At 41.7% G+C, this 13,249-nt stretch overlaps 1 protein-coding gene across 1 annotated transcript; it reads left to right on the top strand.

Annotated features, from left to right (window-relative positions):
- Positions 1 to 8,891: 8,891 nt before the first annotated feature.
- On the top strand, positions 8,892 to 11,413 carry CHMP1B (charged multivesicular body protein 1B). Its single transcript, XM_016208935.2, has one exon. The coding sequence runs from the start codon at positions 8,979 to 8,981 to the stop codon at positions 9,576 to 9,578; it is 600 nt and encodes a 199-aa protein (XP_016064421.1). The 5' UTR covers positions 8,892 to 8,978; the 3' UTR covers positions 9,579 to 11,413.
- The last annotated feature ends 1,836 nt before the right edge of the window (positions 11,414 to 13,249 follow it).

Below are 13,249 nucleotides of genomic sequence, written 5' to 3'. Positions count from 1 at the left end.
AGCAAAAACTGGTTTGTTTGGGGTTTTTTAAGTATGCCTTGTAATCACAGGAAACATTTTAAGTTAAATTATATAGAAATGTGAAAAGAACTGTAAGAAATTTTCTTCCAAGTTGAATTCTTGATAGCTTCCAATAACTTCTTACAGTTCTTAACATAAACATGAAGTCTGAAAGACACTTAAATTTTTAAAGACACAAATACTGTCTAGCATGGAAATGTGTCACGTTTTCACCTTTGATGGTGTGAAAGGTACTGTGTGACAAGAGCTCGGGCCCACCTGTGGGATGGCCTTTGATGAAGCAGGGCACAGCATCCTCTGTGCCTTCAGGGACCTCCCTTCACGATTATACTGGGGACAGGTGCTATGTCATCTAAACAATGGCCAGTGCTCTGCTACAACCTTCCTTCCAAACAATACATATGCAAGAAGTTGAAATATGTGCATAATGTCTTGACAGTTTGGTCTACACATATACACACGTGTCTAAACTCAGCAGATGTACACTTAAGATTTGTGTTTCTTTGGATCTAAATTTTACATTAAAAAAGCTACGAACAAATATTGATGTCTAGATAAAGATTTGCATGCTGAAGTATGTAGAGGGAAGTGTACTGGTGCCTACAATTTCTTTGAAATGCATCAAAAATAAGATGGATAGATGGATAGCTACGTGTGTGGTTTTAAGTGTAGTAAAATGGTAATGGCAGACTCTAGATGGTGGGTATTCAAGCATTCAGTATGAAATGATTTCAAATGTGTTGTATGTTTGAACTTTTTCATAATAAAATGTATAAGGAAGGAAAATATACATATGTATAGGTGTGATCAGAAAAGAAAAATCAGAAACATAGCACAAGTTAACCTATTGGTGATACCCCACAAATTGCAATATACAGCATTTAAGACGTTTGTTTATATAAGGGTTTTTATTACAGTTCTCTTAAGTGTTCGCTGAACTCTGAAACACGAGGAACCCAGGGAATTCGCTGAAAACCACCACTGCTATTAACAAAGTGTACAGCTTGTGAATAGCTTAAGAGGCGTGTCCTGTATTTCTAAGCTTCCAAGTGTAGCTGCAAAATAGCTCATCATTATCGAAACTTACCATGTGGGGGTGCTATTCTATACACATTATCTGAGTTAACAAATTGATCCTCACACTAATCCAAACAGTCTGTTATCTCCACTTTACAGAGAAGGAAACAAGCACCTAAGATTGCACAGGACTACACCATGCTGGACTATTACTTGATTTATCCAGGATTTCAAATTTTAAACCTAAAGATTGTGAAGACTATTGTAGGTTAAAAGTTCAGTAAATATTATGTGAACATCAAATGAGTGCCAGCTACTGCCAGGTGCTAATTTATGAAAATGATGCGGCCTGGTTCTAAGCTTATAAATAAATGGATTGTCACAGGGGCACCTGTTTTTCAGGTTCTAAAGTCACTCATAAACTTTCCATTTCCATCTAATTTATATCTTGGACATTGTTTGCAAATGAAAGCCAGGATAGTTGTTTTTCTCTAGAGGTCCTCGTGGTTCAAGAAAGTAAAAAGGTAACTCACAAAAGGGGGAAAGACTTGTAAATTATCTGATAAGAGACTTGTATCCAGAATACAACTCTTACAACTCAATAATAAAAAGATAAATAATTTTATCTTAATAATAGTTTTATTGATGTTTAAATGAACAAATCAGAATAGACATTTCCCCAATAAGATATAGAAATGGCCATTAAGCTCATGAAAAGATGCACAGCATCATTAGCCATTAGATAAGTAGAAATCAAAAAAATAATTAGATACTTCTTTACACACTCTAGAATGACTGTAATCAAAAAGCGAGATAGCCCTGGCCAGTATGGCTCAGTCGGTTGGAGCATCGCCCCTTGCACCAGAAGGTCTCAGGTTCGATTCACAGTCAGGGCACATATCTGGGTTGCGGGTTCAATCCCCAGTTAGAGCACATACAGGAGGCAACCAATCGATGGATCTCTCTCTCCCCCTTCCTCCCTTTCTAAAATCAATTTTTATATATACATATATATATATATATATATATGTATATATAAAAATTGATTTGTATATATATATATATATACAAAAAAAAAAAAAGCCACCCAGGAGAATTGCAAGCTAATGCCCAAAAGCCCGAACTCCCCGATGTCATGTAGGTTACAGAATATATAGGGCAAAATCACAAGACACTATAGGTTAGGGGGTTTGGGGTTGTGCTGGAAGCTGATTGGTTGGAGTGAGGCAAGGGTAATAAATCACTTTTTCAGGTCTTGAGGACAGTTCTGAAGTCTGCTCCAGCGTCCTCTGTCTGGTTTCATTTGGAAGTAACCAGGGGATCCTTAGGACTTCTGAGCTGCCAGGAAACTTAGTCAAGATGTTATCTTTAACCTGCCAGAATTCCAGACCTTGTGCTCATTAGTCAGGTCCAGGCTGCTCCCTCCTGCTACCTCAGGGGCTGCTGATTTTTAAATGGTTCTCAAAATATGTGGTTTGTCAGAACTAGTACTTACTCTACTCTTTGACCGTGGGCTCTGTAAATCACTTGACTTCCTTAAGCTTAATTTATCTCAACATGATGTTATGTAAAAGCAAGTCTTGTGGCAGACCAAATACAGCATTGATTAAAGATAAGAAAGTGTCAGTGGCACACACTTCTTTCCAGGATCAGTAACAAAAACACAAAGGCTGTTGTTCTCCACTAGATCCCAAGATTCAATTCAAAGTAGCCCTGGGGAAGCTCCCAGCTTCTAACCCTGTTTCCATTACACAATGAAGGTATTCCAAAAGGAGGACCCGGAGTGTTTTAAAATGCACTGGCTAGTGTGCACATTAACTATTTTTTAACTTATGGGTTGTAAGCTTGGTGTTCAAGTTGGTTTTTTTTTAAGCCATGTGAGAACAATCAGCTGTAGATTCCCGCAGCAGGTTCCAGAGGCAGCCTGGCTGGCTGGGCCAGTGTGCTGGCCTGTCCTGTCCTGTCGCCCCAGGCTTGCAACTGGGAAACTGGAAATTGCTTTCCATTCAAACTCACGTCTGCAGGATAACCTATTAACTTCCCAGTAGACAGCCAGGCAGCTGTTAGTTACTGCACATGCTGCAATGCAGGGGAATAAGCGTTTCTTAAAAAGAGAAAAAAAAGAGTAGCATAATAAAGAACTGCAGTGAACAATGAAACGGACTGTCTTTGTACAAAATGTTCTGTAAATGGAAGAGTAATATAGAAATAGACACAGTCAGCCTTCTCTGATTTGCTGAATCTATATTCCCCACGAGATTTGCAAACATCCATCACTAATTGCTGGGGGAAAAGGGACATTTAAATAATACATTTTTCTCTCATAATAAATTTTAGAATTAATCTACAGATTGTTTGGGGATTTTATTTTTAGTTTAATGTTTTTGAGCAGCCTCCCCTGGTGCTAAGACCTGATAAAGGCATTGTCACAAGAATATTAGATCATAGGGCCCCCTTTCCAATTTTATAAATGAGGAAGCTGAGGCCCGTAAAGAGAGCTGACCGGAGCCTGCCCCAAGGCCCTTCAAGACCACACTACAGGCTGCTCCCTCCCACTTTACAGTGCTTCCTTTGTTGAGAGAGTCCAAAAATCATCTTAAAATAGGAATGAACTAAAGAGAATCTAGAGTTACTCTTTAACAAAACCCAAATGGGAAAATTTATGTGTAGAGACTACTTTTTTAAAAAGAGTGACTGCCATTTATTTTTTCTAAATCTGGCTCTTTCTTTAAGGCAAGGAGGACGGGTGGGACTGTGAAGCCCCTGCTGCGAACAGCTAGGACCAGGCAGTCACTGCTTTACCCATCACCAGAAGAAACCCTGGACTGTCTGTGGGAGGCCAGGAGTATTTAGATTTAGTTTTCAGCCTGTCCCCAGGTTGGCAGGTGGTTCAGTGCACAGAGGGAGCAGGAGAATCCCTACGTTAATGCAATAGTAGATGCCCCATTAGACCTCAGGACACAGGGAAGGAAGGGTTCTCCTAACAGTATCCACGCCCCCCACCACCATGAGAACCAATAACCCAGCCATTTACCAACCAGCACACAGTGCAGACGTCTCACATGCTCTTTCCTTCTAACTCTTTCTTGTTTTCATTTTTAAACCTTGACATCATGTTAACATAATTTGAAGGACAATGAATTTGCAGTTTCACAAGGTTTGAGAAGTCTCAGAGTTTTAAATTAGAGTTGCATTCCTATATAAGGGTGATATAATGAAAAAATATGCATATAATGCACACAGTAATATGTGTAATGTATTTTTTGAAATGGTTGCCAGGTCGATATATATCCAATGCCATTTCCTTTGGCTGCATTCATACATTTAACAAGAATTTATTGAGCATCTGTGTATCCCAGAGGTTGACTGGTACCAGGTGCAAGATTGTGAATCAAAATGTCACCATAAAAAGATCTAAAAGGACAGAGACTGATACTGAGCAAACCAACATAAATAAACACATAGATACAAATTGTGGTAAGTGAGGCAGAGTTCTGAAAGGTAATTCCGGGTATAACATTTCAAACCACTAGAAACCTACACATGAGAATCCAGCAATATTTTAACACACACAGTAACATTATATTTTATATATATTTCCCTTTTTTAGCATCTTTAAATTTAGTAAATGATTTTTCTCCATTGAAATCAAGCCACATGTCCTGCTTAAATATCTCAATTTTAACCTTTTGTATTGGTTCAAAGGAAGGAAGGAAAAGAAATAGGCCCTATGTGCCAAATTATGGCATATTTTTCTTCCCCATTTTATGATAAAAATAACTGGTCCAAAAGTAGCTCTTCCTGAAAGCAACCTGAGGTAACCTCTGAAAATGGTTCATTGTTCACTTGACTCAGAAAACCCCACAAAATCATGCAAATCAAGAGATTCAAATCTTCATGTTCACTTTAAGAACACTCGTGAACCTGCCCAGGCCGTCAAGGGCAATCACATCCGAAAAGCCGCCAAGTATCTGAAGGATGTCACTTTACAGAAGCAATGTGTTCCATTCCGTCATTACAGTAGTGGAGTTGGTAGGTGTGCCCAGGCAAAACAGTGGGGCTGGACCCAGGGTGGGCGGCCCAAAAAGTGCTGAATTTTTATTGCACGTGCTTAAAAATGCGGAGAGCAATGCTGAACTTACGGGTTTAGATGTAGATTCTCTGGTCATTGAGCATATCCAGGTGAACAAAGCCCCCAAGATGCACTGCAGGACTTATAGAGCTCATGGGCAGATTAACCCACCTCTGAGCTCTCCTGCCACGTGGAGGTGATCCTTCCTGAAAAAGAGCAGCTTGTTTCTAAACCAGAAGGGGAGGTTGCACAGAAGAAAAACATATCCCAGAAGAAACAAAAAACAAAAACCTATGGCCTGGGAGCAAATTCAGCATAAAATAAATGCTAGTAAAAGCACAAGGGAAAAAAAAGTTGTACAATTTGTACTCTTATTACCAGTTTATGACAGTACCTATTTCTTCCTAAAAGTGGGTATTATAGTTTTTGCCAATGTATTTGGTGAAAATGGTGTAAAAAAAAAAAAAAATTAACTGGCTTGACTTTGACTCATGGCTTTCTATAAATGTCTGCACTCTAATGAAAAATTTTTTACGGTCTGTAAAAAAAACTTTCTACTTTGGCTGAGTGTTGTAAGGCAGCAATGTTGTTGCAGAAGTTCTGACTGTCCCAGTGACTATAAACTGTATGTTCTTTGTTTACACCATGAATTGAATTCAGAAGGTTCTCATGTGCAATCAGAAGTATCATAGGACCAAAGTCTCCTTTGATAATCTTTCATAAACCCAAAATAATCTCCCTGTTGCTAGATACATGAAAAAGAAAGCATGCTAATCTAACAGACCCTGAAGGTTTCACCCTCAATGGAACATATAGAGAATGGAAAAAGTTATAGGATGCAGGTGTAGGGAAGGGGATCATCTAGTATTATTCCTAAGAATGTGACTTGAAAAACTAGGTGATTGGAGGTGCAACTTATTAAAAAGGGGTGAGCAGATTAGGGGGAAGGACTGAGCGTTCAGTGATTTGGAGGAGCTGCCAAGTGGTCTCGCACCCCAAATTTTCCAGTGTCAGGAGACTCTTGGCTATATTTGGAGCTCAGAAGAAAACTTGCTCTGGAAATGTAAAAGTGGGAGTTGTTAGCTATAGAAAGAAAACCACAGGGGCCTAAGGAATGTCCCCAGCACAGGGAGAGGAGGGGCAGCTGCCAAACATGAGGCCAGCCTTCTCTTCTGTGTTTCAATCTGCCCTGGTCTCTGAAAATACTGCACAGCTCCTGGAACTCCACTCCATTACCTAATTGTCTGGCCAGCCTGGAGGGGAGACCTGCCATTATTCCATTATTCAGTGAATGTAGCTTCAAGGGATGTTAACTTCCTTTAGCAACCTTACTTGGGTCATATTAACCTTGCAGTCAATGCAACTTCTCAATCTTCTCAGAAGAAAACTGGTAAATCGACTTCTTTCAATCCGAAGATGATCAGTCTTTTATTTTTGTTAACTTATTGGATTCCCCATTGTTTTATTATTGGTCCCCACTATATCTATGAAATCCTATTTCTAACACTCAGCAGATGGGTGGTCCCAGCCCAGCTGCTTAGTTTTTTGTGCTTCCGTTTCCTTACTTGTAAATTGGAGGTGTTAATAGTGTCTGTCTCATTAAGTTTGTGAGGATGAGATAATTCATGTGAAGTGCCCAGAACAATGCCTGGCACCTCAATACTTAATAAATGTTAGTTGTCATTAGTCTCATAATCTATCAGTGTTTCTCATGATTATATTGCAAATGCTCTCACCTAATGAGAATTTGTCATTAAGCAAACTATGGAACATGGGGCACGGTACATGGTTAAGGAACTGGTTTGCTAACTGCAAGGAAAGCCAGGGACCCAAAAGAAAGGGAGGGTAAGATGGGGTTGAGCAGAGAAGGGGGCATAGGCCCTCTAGCCCAACTTCAAACAGATTTCTTCTATTTATTGGTTTTTTATATTTTGTTTCTATAAATGTCACATGTGAAGAGAGAGTTCTACTTTAGGGAAAAAAGTAATCTTGGCTCAGCTGCTAACAAGGATAACATCCTATCCCCTGCCAACCACAATTCATTTCAGCAAAGCCTTATTGGATGCAGTGCCTTTGGTGTGCAGAGAGCTTGCTGTCCACTGGAGGAAAGGAGTAACATTGTTCTCTGCATCTGCTTGGTTCATAATATGATAACCTGTCCCCACAGACAGTCTGCCCTGTGTGCTGTGGAAGAGATGCAAAGTACAGTGGCACTACAGAGGAAGGGGGTCCTGGGAGGCTTCATGGAGAAGGTGGCTTTTGAGGAGCAGCAACAGGCAGAGATGAACAGGATGGAAGCCCAGGCAGCAGATGGAGGGGCATAGATTCTCATTCTCCACCCTGATCAAATGATGCTCAGTTTCCAAGCTTCATTCTGGTTTAACTGGTGCATAGGGGAGGGAAAGAAAAGGGAGGGTGGGGAGCCACTGTGCCACATAGAGGATTTCAGCCTTTCCACCCAGGTTTTGGAACAAGAGAGTGATATAATCAGAGCTGTGTTTTAGGAAAATGCATGTGACACCAGCACAGCTTTAATTTGTGGTGCAAGACACTTGGAAAGTTGTCACAGGAGGTACAAAGGGATGGTACTAGACTCTAGATTAAAATTACCTCTAAACAGAATTAGCTCTCAGTAATCATTTTCAACCTAGCTCATTAGGGCAGGTTGGGCCTTCTTATGTTTTGTTACCGCTGTATCTGAGAAATCTTTCAAAAAGGAAAAAAGCCACATCACACTGCTGCCATTTGAAAGCCTGCATTTTAAAAGGGTATAATACATAGTGACAGTTTTGATGTATGCCAGTGGGTGTGGGTCCCGGTACCTCACTGTTCTCTGCCTGCATAATGTAGGATGACAGTTTAGCCTGTCAAACTTAAAATGTGAGTGAAGTTCCTTGGATATTTATAAAACATCAAGTAGCTAGAATAATGTGAGCAAATGATGGGTTGTGTTTTTATTTTATTACTAAATCAGAGAAAGATATTTGGATGACAGTTGCTGGCAACTCACCGATAAGCCGAACTCTGGCCACAGTAGAAATGTGGCGGTCCATGGTTTGGAAGGTATTTTCACCCACTGGTGAAATAAAAGGATAACCCAGGACCCAGCCCAGACTGTAGTCGGAGAGTGAGAGGCAGGACACTGACACAACTTTTGTTTTGTTTTGTTTTTTAATGTATTAGCAATGCATGGTTTCAGGTCCCCCCAGAGGGGGGAAGTTGCCCGAGCAAATAAAGCTTCAGCCCAGCGGGTTCGGGCCAGCGGGCAGAGCGTCGCGCCGGCTGCCGGTTCCATTCCGGCCCAGGGGGAAGTCAGTGATGCGTTTCTGTCTCCATCCCCCCCACTCTCTCTGAAAAGCAATGGGGGAAAATGTCCTCGGGTGGGGATTAAAACAGAGAGAGAGCGGGAAGAAACAGGAAAGCAAGCTTCAGCCTGGACTCCAGCCTCTGCCCCGCCCGAGGCCGCGGCGTTGAGCGTCGCCATGTTTACCTGCAGCCCGGCGCGTCCTGCACACTGCAGCAGGCATGCGCCTAAGTGCGTGTGCACACGAGCTTTTGTGCACCTACTCACGTAAATACTTTTAAAGACTGGGCAGGATTCAGCGCAGGACGCGGGCGCCGCGGAGCCGGGTCTGAGCTCGCCCCGGGGCGCCCCTCCGCCCGCTCCGTCCCGCGGGCCCGCCCCGAGCACCGCCAGTCCCGCGGGCCCCGCCCCCCGGCGCCGGGCTCTGACGTCACCGCCTGCGCCGCGCAGCGAAAGCAGGAAGTAGGACCAAAACAAAGGAGCGGCCACCCCGAGCGGACCTCCGCGGTGCGTCCTTGCATCGCGCCCCCCGCCCCGGCCGCCCGCCCCGAGGAGCCGGCGACTATGTCCAACATGGAGAAGCACCTGTTCAACCTGAAGTTCGCGGCCAAAGAACTGAGCAGAAGCGCCAAAAAATGCGACAAGGAGGAAAAGGCCGAAAAGGCCAAAATCAAAAAGGCCATTCAGAAGGGCAACATGGAAGTGGCGAGGATACACGCCGAAAACGCTATTCGCCAGAAGAACCAGGCGGTGAATTTCTTGAGAATGAGCGCGCGGGTCGATGCGGTGGCTGCTCGAGTCCAGACGGCGGTGACGATGGGCAAGGTGACCAAGTCAATGGCCGGGGTGGTTAAGTCGATGGATGCGACGTTGAAAACCATGAATCTAGAGAAGATCTCCGCCCTGATGGACAAATTCGAGCACCAGTTTGAGACGCTGGACGTCCAGACGCAGCAGATGGAAGACACCATGAGCAGCACCACGACGCTGACCACTCCCCAGAACCAAGTGGATATGCTGCTGCAGGAAATGGCAGATGAGGCCGGCCTGGACCTCAACCTGGAGCTGCCGCAGGGCCAGACCGACTCGGTGGGCACGAGCGTGGCCTCGGCGGAGCAGGATGAGCTGTCGCAGAGACTGGCCCGCCTGCGAGATCAAGTGTGACGACAGAACTCGCTCCGAGGTTTCCTGTCGGTAGCCAGCTTCTGAAAGGCTCTCTGTGTGTTAGAGAGATATTACACACTACAGATTTTGAATATGCCAGAATGCTGAAATGCTCTTAAGATGCTTCTACCTTTGGGTTTACAGTGGTCTCAGATACATTAAGAAATTCTAGGCTTTCTCCACCCTTAACTGGATTTTAAAGTTCTGTATAGCTTGTGATGTGTATTTTTATAGCTGCCTTTTCATAGGACTCGTTAATTTGGTGTATATGAATCTTTCTCAAAACTTTGATCAAATTCCTAGTTCCTGTGTATTCCGTTTTCTGCCCGAATTATCAAAGTTGAAGGGTTTTTAATTTAGTTTAATTGATAATATATAAAATTGACACGTGGTGCGTAAAGAGGAGAATGATTATTTTGATTACAGGGTTATCAACACCTCCTCTTACTTGATGGACAGTGCCATTTCTGTGTATCCTTTATTTTTTGCCATCAAAACGAGACTGCAGTTGACTATTAATCTGTTTTCATAATTTATACTAAAATTACCTTAGGACATTCTTGCATAATATTATTTTACTGTTTACATTCTGTAATTTTTTTTTAAGATTTACAAAGTTTAACATATGACAATTTCTTTCAATTGAATTTCTCTAACATTTCTAGTTATTTTCCTATCTCAACACTTTAATTAGACTTATAAAATATGTTAATTAGCATGGCAGCCACATTACTCACTCTAACATTGCCAAAGAACTGGTTTGAGAAAATCCTGGGACTGTGTGTTTGTAGGTTTTGTTTTGATTTTAACAACCAAAAGTAGGAAAAAAATTAGAACAGCATTTAAGTTCTAGTTGTTTTCATTTATTATGCTGTTTTTAAAACAGTGGATTAAAAACTTTGAAAATATAAGTTGGAATGTTTTACTTAGCCATGCAGCCAGCTTTGAGTCAGGGAGGAAGGAAAGAAGCAGGATTGGACAGCATGCTTGACCCTCAGGCTAGAAGCCAGCTGTGCTACCTTCCATCCTTCTGGAATAGCAGTGTGTATTTTCTGGCTGAAAAGGAAATCCTGTAGCCAAACTTTCTCATAGCCTCAAAACATGAAGAACACCAGTTTGCTTTTGCCTTAACAAGTATGTTAATCTAAGTTGAATACTCATGGATAGTTTAAATTCCCCCTTCACTGGAAGATTTCTCCATAAGAGAATTCTAGTGTTTCAGGAAATAATTATAGGGACTCTCCCAGGCCCTTTGAAAGATTCACCATTATATCATGTTTTCCAGTGTGATTGATTGTTTTAAGGGAGGAAAAAAACACCACGTATATGTAGATGAGAACTGACCCTCATATTTAAGTGTCTTTTTATCTGACTGGTGGTGGTTCTGAAGTTTTCTGTAAAGGACACCTGTCCATTATTTACCCCCACATCTTTCTAGAACTCTAGGCTTTTGGTGTCTCCGCTCATCCTCATGGTTGCACAGAGGCAGCTGTGTGAGTACAGCATGAGTTGTAACCCCTCTTTAGACTGGAAAAAAATAAAACTTTGAAAATAGCTTAGTGTTGAATCCTTTGGTAAATTGAAGACCCTTTTATAATACAAATATTGCCAACAATATTAATATATTTTGTGAGATTAAACAATGCTTGAATAAGCGTGAACTTTCTTAAAATATGTTCATTTCAAACTACGTGAATATACATTTTTAGGAACCGTAAATATTATTTCAAAAGTGTATTAGGCCCCTGAATTATTTCCTTATTTTTGCAGTTGATGAAATGCTGAAACGTAAACCACAGAAGTTTGTCAAATAAATCATTTTAAACTGCATGTTACTACATATGATTGTGTGTTCTGTTTAAAAAGTTATTTACGTCCTAGCCCATTTGGCTCAGTGGTTAGAGCATCGGCCCTCAGGCTGAAGGGTCCCGGGTTCGATTCTGGCCAAGGGCACGTACCTCGGTTGCAGGCTCGATCCCCAGCCCTGATTGGGGCACGTGTGGGAGGCAGCACGTGTCTCTCACATCGATGGGTGAGGATTCAAAAATAATAATAACGAAATTTATTTAAGAAAAATAATTCAGAGGTAGGTTTGGTTCAGAAAACATGGTATTTTTCCAGACTCACCACCTGAATTTCTGTTAAGGTAGCATGGAATTTTCATGCACATTTCTAGAAGCCCTAGCTATCCTTTACTGAAATCGTTTTTTGAAGGCAACAAGATTCTTCCTTACATTGAAACTTCCCCAGGCTACCGATAGATATAATTTTCAAAAGGATCCAACTTAAACATACCAAGGAAATAGTTACTCTTCCACACAACCACTAGTACAGTTTTTACTCTATTTCTCCTTTTTTTTTCTGCCTTCAAATGTACAATTCCTAACATGGATTTAGAATATACTTTTTGTTCATTTATTAATGATTTAGTTTATTTCAGTTCCGATGGTATTGGAGAACTTTTTACTAACGCTGTTTCTTGAAAGAATGTTAATGAATGTGGTGCCTTGTAGATAGAAACATGCTACGAGTCTTGGACATTGTGTGCCTACCCAGCTGCCACCAAAAATAAGCACCGGTCTGATAACCTTACTAACTGAACATAGTCTTAGGATCAGCCAGACAATCTCACGTTGTGTGAAGCAGAAGAGATGGACCTTCTGTTCTCAATTCCTCCTTTGCAATATGCACAACACCCTCTTGGAGGCATTTCTGTAGTCCAAATCTAAAGCTCAAGGCTTTCAGTACTATTCATTGACAAAAAGCCACAAGCCAGTAGACACTGAACAAACTAATGAGCAAGCCCCTGTCAATTTTTTTCTTATAATCAGCTGATTGGCATTAGCAAAATACCTGCCTGGTTTACCTAGGTTTGTTTTTCTACAACTAGATGGTAAGTTCCATATGGAGCAGGACAGTGTCTCTCTTGGTCACGATTACAGGACTTAGTGTGGTCCCCAGCCCAGTTGGCTCCTGCTGGTGCCTCCAGCGTGAATGCAAACCACCCTTGTGATCATGCCTAGGGCTCTCTAATGACATTGTACACACTGGGTGAGGTGGGTGCAGTGGACACTCTGCCAGAGCCCAATATATACCCTTAGAAGCACTGTGTCCTTCCTTCATAGCATTTCTACAAACTGAAATGTTTGCTCCTGCTCCTCAGGGCTTACGCATCCTCCCTCCTCCTAAACAGTGTCAGAATAACTGGTTACAGTAAAAGATTTAGGCTAAAGTATATCAGGTGCTGGGTATCCAGGGCTTCTTTCTAGAAATCAAAGGCATGCTTCCACCTTAAGTTGTGCTCAGTACAGTTAATGTAGATGAGGCAGACACATTTAAGAGAAAAATGGACATGAGTGTATACAGGTTAAAAAAGTCATCAGGATGAGCACAAGATTAGTGCACTTTCCACACTTCATGTATTTTATAACTCAACTTTTAAAAAGGGTAAACACGATATAAGGCAGCATACCATGCTAGTGAGATCACGAAACAGTAAGTACATGAACGGAATTACAGTGTCCCTGGTGGTTAGAATTGGATTTAATCTGGGGCTTCAAAGAAAAACAAATGGGAATTACACAAAGGTCTGAGGCCAAAAACTGCATGGGATTTGACCGGAGTGGAGGGTTTGACAGCAAAAAGGAAAGAAGAGACCGGGCAGATTGCGA

This window comes from Miniopterus natalensis (genome assembly GCF_054644295.1).
Source record: "Miniopterus natalensis isolate mMinNat1 chromosome 7 unlocalized genomic scaffold, mMinNat1.hap1 SUPER_7_unloc_1, whole genome shotgun sequence".
Classification (NCBI taxonomy): domain Eukaryota; kingdom Metazoa; phylum Chordata; class Mammalia; order Chiroptera; family Miniopteridae; genus Miniopterus; species Miniopterus natalensis.
This window is presented reverse-complemented; position numbering and strand designations above follow the sequence as displayed.